At 37.0% G+C, this 13,661-nt stretch overlaps 1 protein-coding gene across 3 annotated transcripts in view; it reads left to right on the top strand.

Annotated features, from left to right (window-relative positions):
* Positions 1-13,661, top strand: part of PHKA1 (phosphorylase kinase regulatory subunit alpha 1) — a 148,573-nt gene that overhangs the window by 88,834 nt on the left and 46,078 nt on the right. For all 3 annotated transcript variants that reach the window (XM_045074010.1, XM_013048220.2, XM_013048219.2), the window contains exons 15-16: positions 5,917-6,026; positions 6,987-7,131. In XM_045074010.1, coding sequence (XP_044929945.1) covers positions 5,917-6,026; positions 6,987-7,131 — 255 coding nt within the window. The remainder of the gene's footprint in view (positions 1-5,916; positions 6,027-6,986; positions 7,132-13,661) is intronic.

Below are 13,661 nucleotides of genomic sequence, written 5' to 3'. Positions count from 1 at the left end.
GGCTAACATCAACAGGGAACAACAGGTGTTGGCGAGCATGTGGAGAAAGGGGAACCCTCTTGCACTGTTGGTGGAAACGCAAACTGGTACAGCCAGTTTGGTAAACAGTATGGATTTTCATCAAAATGTTAAACATAGGAATGCCTGGGTGGCTCACAGGGTTAAAGCCTCTGCCTTCGGCTCAGGTCATGATCCCAGGGTCCTGGGATTGAGACCTGCATCAGGCTCTCTGCTCAGCAAGGAGCCTGCTTCCTCCTCTCTCTGCCTGCCTCTCTGCCTACTTGTGATCTGTCAAATAAATAAGTAAAATATTTTTTTAAATGTTAAACATAGAACTACCCTGTAACCCAGCAATCACACTACAAGTTATTTACCCCCAAAATTTAAAAAAAAAATACTAATTGAAAGGGACACATGTACCCTAGTGTCTATAGAAGCATTATCTATAATAACCAAAGTATGGAAACAGTCCAAGTGTCCATCGACTGATGAATGGGTCAAGAATATGTGGTATATGTATATATGCAATGGAATATTAGTTGGTCATAACAATGAATGAATATTGCCCTTTGCAATGACATGGACAGAGATAGAGTACTATGCTACATGAAATAAGTCAGTCAGAGAAAGACAAATACCATATGTTTTTACTTAGGTGGGATTTAAGAAACAAATGAGCAATGCAAAAAAGAGAAAGAAACAGACTCTTAAGTACAGAATGGAAACTGATGGTTATCAGAGGGGAGGTAGAGTGATAGGTTAACTAGATGATAGGAATTGAGGAGTGTTCTTGTCATGATGAGCACACCAGGTTATTTATGGAATTGAGTTATTATATTGCACACCTGAAACTAATATAACTATGTTAGCTAACTGGAATTAAAATAAAACTTTTTAAAAATGCAAATAAAGAATGAAACAATGTAAGACTTAAACCCAAACATTCAGTAATTATGTTAAATATAAATGGACTAAATGTTTCAGTTAAAAGAGATTTGTCAAACTGGATTATAAGGTAAAACCCAACTTTATGCTACATAAAAGAGTCTTACCAGAAGTATAAGGATACAGATTGAAAATAAAAGGATATTGGGGCATCTGGGTGGCTAGTGGGTTAAGCCTCTGCCTTCGGCTCAGGTCATGATCCCAGAGTCCTGGGATCAAGCCCTGCATTGGGCTCTCTACTTGTTGGGGAGCCTGCTCCCCACCCCCTCCGCCTGCCACTCTGCCTACTTGTGGTCTCTGTCTGTCAAATAAATAAATAAAATCTGTATAAAAAAAAGAAAAGGATATAAAACAATATTCCATGCAAATTGTAAACAAACTGAAGCTGATGTAACTATGCTAATGTCAAAGTATACAAAAGGCAAGAAATATTAGTAGAAACAATGAAAAACATTTTATGGTAGTAAAGGGTCAATTAAACAGGAGCTATCTTTTTTTTTAAGATTTTATTTATTTATTTGACAGACAGAGATCACAAGTAGGCAGAGAGGCAGGCAGAGAGAGAGGAAGGGAAGCAGGCTCTCTGCTGAACAGAGAGCCCGATGCAGGGCTCGATCCCCGGACCCTGGGATCATGACCTGGGCTAAAGGCAGAGGATTAACCCACTGAGCCACCCAGGTGCCCCTAACAGGAGCTATATTAATCTTTAATTTTTATTTATATAATAGCATAACCTCAAAATATACATAGCCCCCCAAAAGAGAAAAACTACTTACGAATAACGCATGGATTAAAGGAGAAATGAGAAGATGGGGATTTAGAGATCATTTTCAAATAAATGTATGCATGGGTGTTTTAACATTTATAAATCAATCAATATATCCCAACACAAAGAGAGAATAATGGAGAAAAAATGTGAGCATTTCAATAGATGCAAAAAATTGGTAAATTTTAATAGCCATTCATATAAAAATATTATAGGAGTCAAAGGAAACTTCCTTAAATGTTATTAATAAGGGATATATTCTGAAAACCTAACATCACACTTAGTGGTAAAATATTAAAAGTTTTCTCACATTAACCCCATTTCAGACATCAATAAGATGTCTGAAATGCCCACCACCACCATTTCCTTTTGGTATTGTACTGGTATGTATAGCCAGTGGAGCAAGGCATGAATGTTCATAGAAGCTTTATTTATAATAACAGAATATGAGGGGGGGGGCTCAAATGTCCATCAACAAGTGAATGGACAAATACTGATACATTCATACTCTGGAATATTATACAGCAATGAAAACAAATGAATCAGTTGTATATACACCAATATGAATGAATCTCATAGATAAGATGTTGAGTGAAAGAAACCAGATACAAAAAGTACAAATTTTATGCTTTTATTAATATAAAGCTAATAAATGTACCTACTTATTTATGGTGATTGATGTTTGAATGTGGTTAACTTGGAAGCTGGGGGATGTCAATAACTGGAAAGGGGCACAAGGGAGGCTTCCCATAGTGCTGATAATGTTCCATATCCTTTTTTTTTAATGGTTTATAAACATATATTTTTATCCCCAGGGGTACAGGTCTGTGAATCACCAGGTTTACACACTTCACAGCACTCACCAAAACACATACCCTCCCCAATGTCCATAATACCACCCCCTTCTCCCAAACCCCCTCCCCCCAGCAACCCTCAGTTTGTTTTGTGAGATTAAGAGTCACTTATGGTTTGTGTCCCTCCCAATTCCATCTTGTTTCATTTATTCTTCTTCTACCCACTTAAGCCCCCATGTTGCATCACCACTTCCTCATATCAAGGAGATCATATGATAGTTGTCTTTCTCTGCTTGACTTATTTCGCTAAGCATGATACGCTCTAGTTCCATCCATGTTGTCGCAGATGGCAAGATTTCATTTCTTTTGATGGCTGCATAGTATTCCATTGTGTATATATACCACATCTTCTTGATCCATTCATCTGCTGATGGGCATCTAGGTTCTTTCCATAGTTTGGCTATTGTGGACATTGCTGCTATAAACATTCGGGTGCACGTGCCCCTTTGGATCACCACGTTTGTATCCTTAGGGTAAATACCCAGTAGTGCAATTGCTGGGTCATAGGGCAGTTCTATTTTCAACATTTTGAGGAACCTCCATGCTGTTTTCCAGAGTGGCTGCACCAGCTTGCATTCCCACCAACAGTGTCAGGATATAAAATCAATGCACAGAAATCAGTTGTATTTCTCTACACCAACAACAAGACAGAAGAAAGAGAATTTAAGGAGTCAATCCTTTTTTTTTTAAGATTTTATTTATTTGACAGACGGATCACAAGTAGGCAGAGAGGCAGGCAGAGGGAGAGGAACGGAAGCAGGCTCCCCGCTGAGCAGAGAGCCCCAAACAGGGCTCGATCCCAGGACCCTGAGATCATGACCTGAGCCGAAAGCAGAGGCTACTGAGCCACCCAGGTGCCCCCATATCATTTTTTTAATGTTCAATTAGCCAACATGTAGTACAACATCAGTTTTTGATGTAGTGTTCAATGATTCACAGTTGCATATAACACCCAGTGCTCATCACCACATGTGCCCTCTTTAATACCGACCACCCAGTTACCCCATCCCTCCACCCCCTCCCTTCTGTAAACTTCAGTTTGGTTCCTGGAGTCCAGAGTCTCTCATGGTTTGTCTCCTTCTTTAATTCCATATCTTGATTTGTGTTGTGTGTTTACTATATAAAAATTCATTAATTTTTAAATTTAAGATTTATATACTTAACTTCATGCATATTATAAGATAAGAAATTACCCCCCAAAATACTCTAGTGTCCAGTGATGAATGAAAAGATCAACATAACATGGTATGCACATACAATGAAAAATTTTTCAGCCTTGACAAAGAATTAAATTCTGACACATAGTACAGAATGGATGAACCTTGAAGATATTATCCTAAATGGAATAAACCAGTCACAAAAAGACAAATATTTATGATTCCACATATATGAGTTACCAAGAGAAGGCAAATTTTTTTTAATTCTTTTTTTTTAAGATTTTATTTATTTATTTGACAGAGAGAGATCACAGTAGGAGAGAGGAAGGGAAGAGATCACAGAGAGAGGAAGGGAAGCAGGCCCCCTGCTGAGCAGAGAGCCTGATGTGGGACTCGATCCCAGGACCCTGAGATCATGATCTGAGCCGAAGGCAGCGGCTTAACCCACTGAGCCACCCAGGCGCCCCAAGAGAAGGCAAATTTATAGATACAGAAAGAATGGTGATTGCCAGGGACTGGCAAGAAGAGAACATGGAGAGTTATTGTTTAATGGGTACATTTTCAGTTTGGGAAGATGAAGAAGTTCTAAAGTTGGGTGGTGGTGATAGCTGTACAACATTGTGAATGTACTTAATGCCACTTATTAAAAATGATTAAAATGGGACACCTGGATGGCTGAGTTGGTTAAAGCATCTGCCTTGGGCTCAGGTCATGATCTCAGGGTCCTGAGACTGAGCCCTGTGTTAGACTTTCTGCTCAGTGGGGAGTCTGCTTCTCCCTTTGCCCCTCCCCCTGCTGATGCTCACTTGCGCACGCGCTCTCTCTCTCTCTCAAATAAATAGAAGATTTATTTTAAAAAAAATAAAAATGGTTAAAATGGTAATATTATGTATATTTTACTACAATAAAAAAAGGAACAAAATAGAAGGAGCAGTGGATAAACCTGCTTGTGATATCAATCTAAGGTAAAATGTGTGCTTTCCAGAGTGGATCCTAGAATATGACCAAAGCATTGACAGGTCTATGGCTCTGTTCCTAAAAGTGAAGCAGCACTAAAAATGTGCATCTTTGATAAGTTTCATACTTAGGATAAAGCAGGGGCAATAATAAAATCCCCAAGAAAAATGTGTTCCAATTTTTAAAAAGTGATAAAGTTGTCAGTACTAACATGAAATTATATTCAATATATTTTGGGGAAAAGGAGTTTGAGAACAAGCTCTTTGTGTATAGTACTCTCCTATGTTATACAGCATATCCTGTGTTATAAAAGGGGAAAAAGTGTGAATAAATAAAGTATTTCTTCATTATAAGAGGTATTGATGTAATAATTGCCTTTTGAAAGACAAGAAATTCAACTACATGTAACATAAACATTAATTATCAGATAGATTCTCATTTCAGATTCTAATGCTAAACTATAAAAAAGAAGACATACTCAGGGAAATAAGGTATGTGTGTGTGTGTGTGTACATACATACACACATACATGATATTTAGACACACGAACACATTCTGTTTAAACTTTCATTAAAATTATGTGTTTTATAGCTGTCTGATAGTTCATGTATTCCCTTTCTTAAGTTTTCAGAAATGTTCCTCTGCCAAGTGAATTTTACTCTGTGTATAAGTTTCATTCCACAAAACTTCCTATGAGACATAATCATATTAAATACTTTTACTTATTTGGATAAGATGTGTTGTTCATTGAATTAAAATATGTTAGTACTATGCAATTAAAGGAGATCAAGATAAAATCATTTCCATTTTTCAGTTTAGTATGCCATCTTTAAGTTGATGAGGTTTTGTTTAGCTTTATTGAAGCATAGTTTACATTAATGTTTGATAGTATGGCTTTTGCAAGTTTTCGTGGGACTTAAGGAAATTCAGCATATAAATATCAGTAATAGAATTCTATCTTTCATAGAACTATTAATTTTCATGTGCATTCTTTTCTCTCATATATAAGACTGTGTGACTTCTTTATAAGAGCATAAAGTCAAGAACAGAGATAATTGCATACTCTTTCTCTTAGAAAGTGGTTTATATGGCCTTGTATGTGACATGGACACTAACTTTAAGACACAGAACTTAGTTTGTTCAATCAGAAAGTCTAAACCTAATACAAAAAAACCCCTATTTGTTGATTGGATTTGTGCCCTAGAAAGATCTTGAGCATTTCTCAATTCAATCTCAGGATGCAACAGTAGAATGAAACTCAGTGGACGACCATACAGGCATATGGGAGTTCTTGGAACTTCAAAACTCTATGATATTCGGAAAACTATCTTCACCTTTACTCCACAGGTGGGTGGAATGAGCTTTAGTATGAATTGAGATGAATGGAAGTGAAACAGAAACATTACAGAAATAAAACATTTATTAGAGTTAGAACAAGTATTAAGGTTCATGGGGCCTTGCCCATATTAAGTTGCTTAATAAATATTTGTTGAGTTGGACTGAATTGGAGTTGTAGCACCAAATAATGCCAGATGATTATGGCTACCAAGAGTAGTCCTGGCTGTTGCAGAAACAGTGACTAGGGATTTTATAAATGTTGGAGTACTTTAAAAAGTACTCCTTTTAAATGTTAAAAATTCAGACTGTATTTGCCCTTTATTAACAAAATATAATATTTTTTATTTAGCTACTGAATTATGTGTTCTCTTTGTTTAGGGCAGGGGCCCTTTTTACATGCCTGGAAATCATTCAAACAAAAATGTCAGTACTGTTTTAGCCATGGTTATACACATTATTGGCCTGATATTTATTAGCCACATTACATCAATAAGCCAAATTATATGTGTGCATAAGAAACTATTTTCTGGACCGAAAGCTGAAACTCCCCATTTGTCATCATAAATCTGAAATTGTGCTGCTGAGGTAGAGACAGAAGAGTAATGGACTACAGATCATGTTTCTGGCCTTGCTATTTGCTAGCCATGTGACTTTGTTAATCTTTTTAGTGTCACTTGGCCTTATTTTCATCTATTAAAAGAGAAGCCCTGACTCATTTGTTATATAATGAACTAAAATTTTGTACTCGAAAACACTTTGTAAACTACTACACTGTAAAAATGCCAAAAACTATTATATGTACCAATGGACTATCAGATTCTTTGGAAAGGACGAGGCACTAAAAGTTGAGGATATTGTTGCCTCTGTGACATGTTCTATAGCCCTGTGAATATGTGAGTACTTTAAAATATTACTGGACAGTTGTAAGAGCAAATTATTCTGAGCTGTCATTTTTCCTCTTTTTCTCAGTTTATAGACCAGCAACAGTTCTACCTGGCTCTGGACAACAAGATGATAGTAGAAATGCTTAGAACAGATCTCTCCTACCTCTGTAGCCGCTGGAGGATGACAGGCCAACCCACCATCACCTTTCCTGTCTCACATACCATGCTTGGTAAGGTTGTATGAGGCAAGAAACAAACGTATTTTTGGAATAAATCATGTGGTTAGCCCTTCAAATGCTTAGAGTCACTGGAGAGCTACTCATTATCATTTGTTCTTTCAATAGTTATATATTAGTCCCTATTTTGTGCCAGGCACTTATTTAAGCACTTGGGATACAAAGGGTGAATAAGGCAGATGAGGTTTCTGCTCTCATGGGGCTTATGTTTTAAAATAAATATGTAACATGAACCAGTGCACAAGAATATACCAGATGGTTTGAGGGCTATAATTCAAAAAATGTAACAGAATAACTTGGGGGCTACCTGGGGACTAATCGGTTTTTAGGTCAATTTTGCCAAAACGTTATTAATGCAATTCAGCTTAAAGATAGTAATAATACATTCTCCATTTGTCTTATTCCAGTGGAGCATCAAGATTTTATAGATGAGTTCCCAGGCTTATCCTTCCAAGGCTTGCCTAACTGAAGCAGTAAAATTTAACAGGGAGAAGTGAACAGGCCTTCAGTTTATCTTTCCCTTATTGGCTGGGCTTCCTGACATTGCCTATTTGAAACTAGGTGAAAGGATTTATTATTTTCTCAGTTCCTGGAGAACTAGAGCCAATACTGAAGCTCTGCTTCCTTTCTGTGTCTTTGCAATCACTTCCAAAAGCCTGTTTGTACTGCCAGAGTACATAGAATTCCTTTTCATTAGAGAAGAATCCCTTCTCATAAATCATTCAATGTCCAGTCAGACTGCTAGGGATATTGGTCACATCTCTAAAGTGCTTCAAAAACAGAGAAGTGTAGAAAGTAGGGTAGTCTTTCTTCTTTTTGATTTTCTTCTTTATTTAAGCCAATTAACAAGTCTCTCATTAATAAACACTATATTCCCAGAATTGTCTTGAGAAAGTATAGAGTCTAATTGGAGAGGCAAAGCTGATACAGAGAAATAATAGAAAACAATTGAAGACAGCTTATAAAGAAGTGCCAAACCATTATATTAGTATTTTAAAATGAAGGTGATCACATTGTTAAAGAGAATTTCTTGATTGAGGTGGGACTTATCAAGGCTTCTGGGGATGGGTAGAATTCATACGGAGGACGAAGAAGGAAAGGCACTTTAGGTAAGGGGAAAATACCATGAATGATACCTAAAGACAGGGATGAGCTTGACTTGTGAGTGAACAGTGGAGAGGCCAGCCTGCACAGAGTGGCTTTGCATGTTGGAGTATAATTATCAACAAAATTGGATGAGATGAGGTCAGATTGTGAAGGCATTGAAAGTAAGCTGAGGTATCTAATGAGATTTTCTCAGAAGTCTGAAATTATCAAAAAGTTTTTGAGCAAGGAGTGACATGATGAAAGTGGTATTTACAGAATATTGATTTGATGACAGTATACATTGTAGTGAGGAGAATTTGATATCAGAGAATAATCTAGGTTTGAGATGATGAGAAGATACATTGGATTGGTGGTAATAACAATAGAGTGGGAAAGAAAAAAATATGGGAGTCATTTTAGACAACACCTGCAAGTCAAACATTGGCTAACTAGATATGGGATATGAATCAAGGTGATGTGAAGATTTAGAGACTAGGTCAATAATGCTGCCATTGATAGAAGCAGAGAAATTCTATAGGAAGATGCCAATTGTAAAGGGACAAATGGAATTTATGATGACAAAGACATTTCAAAATTGAAATATCTAACAGATAGGGTGAGATACACAACCATAGCTTGGGAAGAAAAATAAAAATAAAGATATAGATTTAAATCACAAAGTTTTGATACTTGGTACTTGGTCACACAACAGAAACAGCAGTTATAATAGCAGTAGTAACTACAATATTTCTTGATCATTTTCTTTGTGCTAGGCACTGAGCTAAGTGCTTTCAATGCATCATTTTGAAATCTCTACAACAATTATATTCAGGTAGGTAGTATTAATAGCCCCATCTTATAGAGTCACAAAGCTTATAACAGTCAGGCCTCTAACCAGGTCTGTCGGTCCCCAAAGCCTACATTACCAACAGCTCTGTGTTTTTGTCAGTGACAATTTTGTGCTGGTGAAATGAGAATGAATATGCTAGTGATCACATTAAAATGAATTAGTTAGGGGCACCTGGGTGGCTCAGTGGATTAAGCCTCTGCCTTCAGCTCAGGTCATGATCTCAGGACCCTGGGATTGAGCCCCAAATCATCATCGCATCATCAGGCTTTCTGCTCAGAAGTGAGCCTGCTTCCCCCTTTCTCTGCCTGCCTCTCTGCCTGCTTGTGATCTCTCTCTCTCTCAAATAAATAAATAAAATCTTTTATTAAAAATATGAACTAGTTAAATTATCATGATAAAGATTTCCAAAATACATATAAGACCAAAATCTACCTAAATGCTACTTACAAAAGATATCCCTAAGATTATACGGGAAAAACAGAAAATAAAGGACTGTGTAAAGATAAATCATGTAAATGCTAACAAAAAGAAAGCATTGGTGACAACACTATTAAAAATAGTAAATATAATTCAGGACACAAGTCAGTAAAAGGGACAGGAAGGATATTTTATATTGATAAGAGTTACAGAGACAAAAAGCAGAATCAGATCTATAAATACTGATTAAAAACTGATGGTTGCCAGTAGGGAGGGGGTTGGGGGATTGGACAAAATGGGTGAAAGGGAGAAGGAGATATAGGTTCCCAGTTATGGAATGAATAAGTCATGGGAATCAAAGGTACAGCATAAGGGGTACAGACAATGATATTGCAATAGCAATGTAATGGGACAGATGGTAAGTACACTTGGGGTGAACATAGCATAATGTATAAACTTGTCAAATCACTGAGTTGTACACATGACACTAATGTAACATTGTGCATCAACCATACTCAAAAAGGGAGTTACAGTATAGCAAGATGATATAATAGCTTTAAACTTTTATTTATACAATATCAATGAAGTGTATAAAGCAGATATTTAGGAAAACTTAAAGACAATATGATAAAACCATTGTTCAGTCATAGTGGGAAACCATAACATATTTATATCAGAATGTCACAGATCAATTGTAAAAAAAATAATAAAAGATATAGAGGGTTAACAAGCCTGATTTTTGTATTTATGGGTATATATAAAACCATATCCAAAAAGAATACACAAAGGATGTTTATTTTTTAAAAAGTAGAAATCATATAGATGATATTGCCAGACAGGCATAAAACTAACACAAGAGTAATTTTGAAAAATCTGACCATGAAGAAATTAATTTTTTTTACAAATGATTTTTAAAGAGGACATCAAATATGAAATTAGTGTTTTAAAATAAAAAATAATACTTATCAAAACTTAAGAGATTTGACTGGAGTCATCTTTGGAAACTTTCATATCTGTAAACATTTTGGGGCAAAAAAAGGAGTTCCAGTTTTCAGACAAAATGTAGTAGACTCACTTCGCCCTATCTCTCCTGCTAAGTACAGTTAAAAACCCTGGACATTATCTATAAAACAAATGTAAGAAAACTCTGAAAGAAGGGAGACTGGCTAGGGACTTTGCACCTGAGAAATGACAAAACAGTGAGTATTTCTGTCTCATATATTCTGGACTGGATGCTGGAGAAATTTTTATCCCAGAAATCCAAATGGTGCAGGTTTTAAAAGGCCCAAGAAAAACCTTTCTCTTCTAGCCAAAGTAACAGGAGAGGGGCAAACTAGCCAGACGAAAACTTTCAGACAGTAACTGTCCTCCTCTAGTCAAAACCATAGAAAAATACTGCAGCCCCACCCCACTCCTATAACTAAAGACTGAGTCCCCAAAAGAGACCCTAGACTTCTACCTTCACAGAGCTGTGAAGAAGCACCCCTCTTCTTCCTTAGGGGTAGTGTCTGAGAAGTGCTAGTGGGCAGCTTAGACTTTCATCCTTGCCCAACAATAGAGGAACCTCCTTCCACACCCACTATCAGTAACAAGGCAGTGCTCCCTTCCCTGCTGCACAGTATCAGAAGAGACCTGCTGAGTCAGAAGATTCAGTATGATCCAAAGTCTCATAAGATGATACCCCATATTTCCAGAATACAGTAGAAATCACTTTTATACCAATATCCAAGAAAATCTTAACTTCAATGAGAAAAATTGATCAGCAAACACCAAAACCAAAATAATGGTTGTTGGAACTGTGACAAAGATTTTAAGGAGTCATCATAGAAATAGCTTAACAAGAAATTATGACTGCACTCCTCTTGAAACTTGAAAGTGGGTAGTCTCAACAAAGAAATAGAAATCCTCAGCAAAGAAATTGAAGATAGGAAGAATCAAAAGAAAGGTTTAGAACTGAAAATGACAATAACTAAAATGAAAAACTCACTAAATAAGCTCAGTAGCCAAAAAGAGATGATAGAGTAAACTTGAAGATGTAATTATAGAGCACCAGGAGGAATTAAGATGTATGGAAGAAATTTACAATCAAGAAATGTAAATAAAGAAATGCAATTAAAGCAAGAGAAAGACTGACATAGAAGGGAAAAGAGATGAAGATTGGTCGATAGGAGATGGAAGAACAAATGAGACATTAAGGAGAAGCAAGTTATAGCCAGATGGCCTACAAGGATCTAAGAAAAGGAGACATGGGAATGGGTGGTGGAGAAACAAACAACATAGGAGAGCCCTGTGATTCGGGGGCCCAGAAATTTCTGCCTCTAGATGGTGGTGGTTGGCATAGGTTATGAAGCTAATCCTGGAGTTCCACCAGCCACCATGAATAGCGCCGTGATGGGAAGCAGCATATGTACTTAGCATTTGGGGCAGAGAGGTGTGAGACCTGTGGGTGGACAGGGTCCTCAAGGAATGAGGCCTAGAAATACAGAAGGATGTGGCAGAGGGAGAGAAGAGTATGAAGGCCCAAACAAAAAGCCCTGATTTTAGATGTGTATCTAGGATTTCATTACAATTTGTTCTTGTCATTTCTTTTTTTTAGTAATAAAGCTGCCTTTTTATGGATATTAGCAGTTTATTGACCTAATATTGGTAAATGGTCTGGTTGGACGTACAATTATGTAATGCAGTGTTTCAAATGGGAGTTTTTCCTTATTTCTTTTTTTAAATTTTTTATTTAAATTCAGTTAATTAACATATCTTACTAGTTTCAGAGGTAGAGGTCAGTGATTCATTAGTCTTTTTTAATACCTACTGCTCATTACATCACATGCCCTCCTTAATGTCCATCACCCAGTTATCCCTCCCGCCGCCCTCCTCCCCTCCAGCAGCCCTCAGTTTGTTTCCTATAGTTAAGAGTCTCTTATGGTTTATCTCCTCTCTAATTTCATCTTGTTTTATTTTTTCCTCTCTTCCCCTATGATTGTTTTGTTTCTTAAATTCCACATATGAGTGAGATTGTATGATAATTGTCTTTCTCTGCTTGACTTATTTTGCTCAGCATAATACCCTCAAGTTCCATGCACATCAGTGTAAATGGTAAGTATTCATCCTTTCTAACAGCTTGAGTAATATTCCATTGTGTGTGTATGTGTGTGTGTATATATATATATATATATATATATATATATATATATATCACATCTTTATCCATTCATCTGTCAGTGGACCTCTGGGCTCTTTCCATAGTCTGGCTATTGTGGACATTGCTTCTATAAACATTGTGGGGCAGGTGCCCCTTCAGATCACTACATTTGTATTTTGTGGGTAAATACCTAGGAGTACAATTCATGGATTGTCGGGTAGCTCTATTTTCAACTTTTTGAGGAACCATACTGTTTTCCAGAGTGGCTGCACCAGCTTACATTCCCACCGGTATAAGAGGGTTCCCCTTTTCCCACATCCTGGCCAACATCTGTTGTTTCCTGACTTGTTAATTTTAGCCATTCTGACGGGTGTGAGGTGGTGTTTAGCCATTCTGACAGGTGTGTGGTGTTGAGCATTTTTAATGTGTCTCTTCGCCATTTAGATGTCTTCTTTGGAGAAGTGTCTGTTCATGTCTTCTGCCCATTTCTTGATTGGATTATTTGTCCTTTGGGTGTTGGGCTTAACAAGTTCTTTATAGAATTTGGATACTAGCCCTTTATCTGTAAAGTCATTTGCAAACATCTTCTTTCGTTCTGTCAGTTGTCTTCAGGTTTTGTTAACTGTTTCCTTTGCTATGCAAAAGACTTTTGTCTTGAAGTCCCAATAGTTTATTTTTATCTTTGTTTCCCTTGCCTTTGGATATGTGTCTAGTGAGAAGTTGCTGCAGCCAAGACCACAGAGGTTGCTATCTGGGTTCTCCTCTAGGATTTTGATGGATTCCTGTCTCACATTGAGGTTTTTTATCCATTTTGAGTTTATTTTTGTGTATGGTGTAAGGAAATGGTCCAGTTTCATTGTTCTGCATGTGGCTGTCCAATTTTCCCAACACCATTTGTTGAAGAGACTGTCTCTTTCCATTGGATATTCTCCCCTGCTTTGTCAAAGATTAGTTGACCGTAGAGTTGAGGGTCCATTTCTGGGCTCTTTATTCTGTTCCATTTATCTATGTGTCTGTTTTTATGCCAGTACC

Source organism: Mustela putorius, unplaced genomic scaffold (genome assembly GCF_011764305.1).
Source record: "Mustela putorius furo isolate JIRA1106 unplaced genomic scaffold, ASM1176430v1.1 tig00537297_pilon_pilon_pilon, whole genome shotgun sequence".
NCBI classification, from domain to species: domain Eukaryota; kingdom Metazoa; phylum Chordata; class Mammalia; order Carnivora; family Mustelidae; genus Mustela; species Mustela putorius.
The sequence above is the reverse complement of the archived record's forward strand: the minus strand, read 5'-3'. Positions and strand labels throughout refer to the sequence as shown.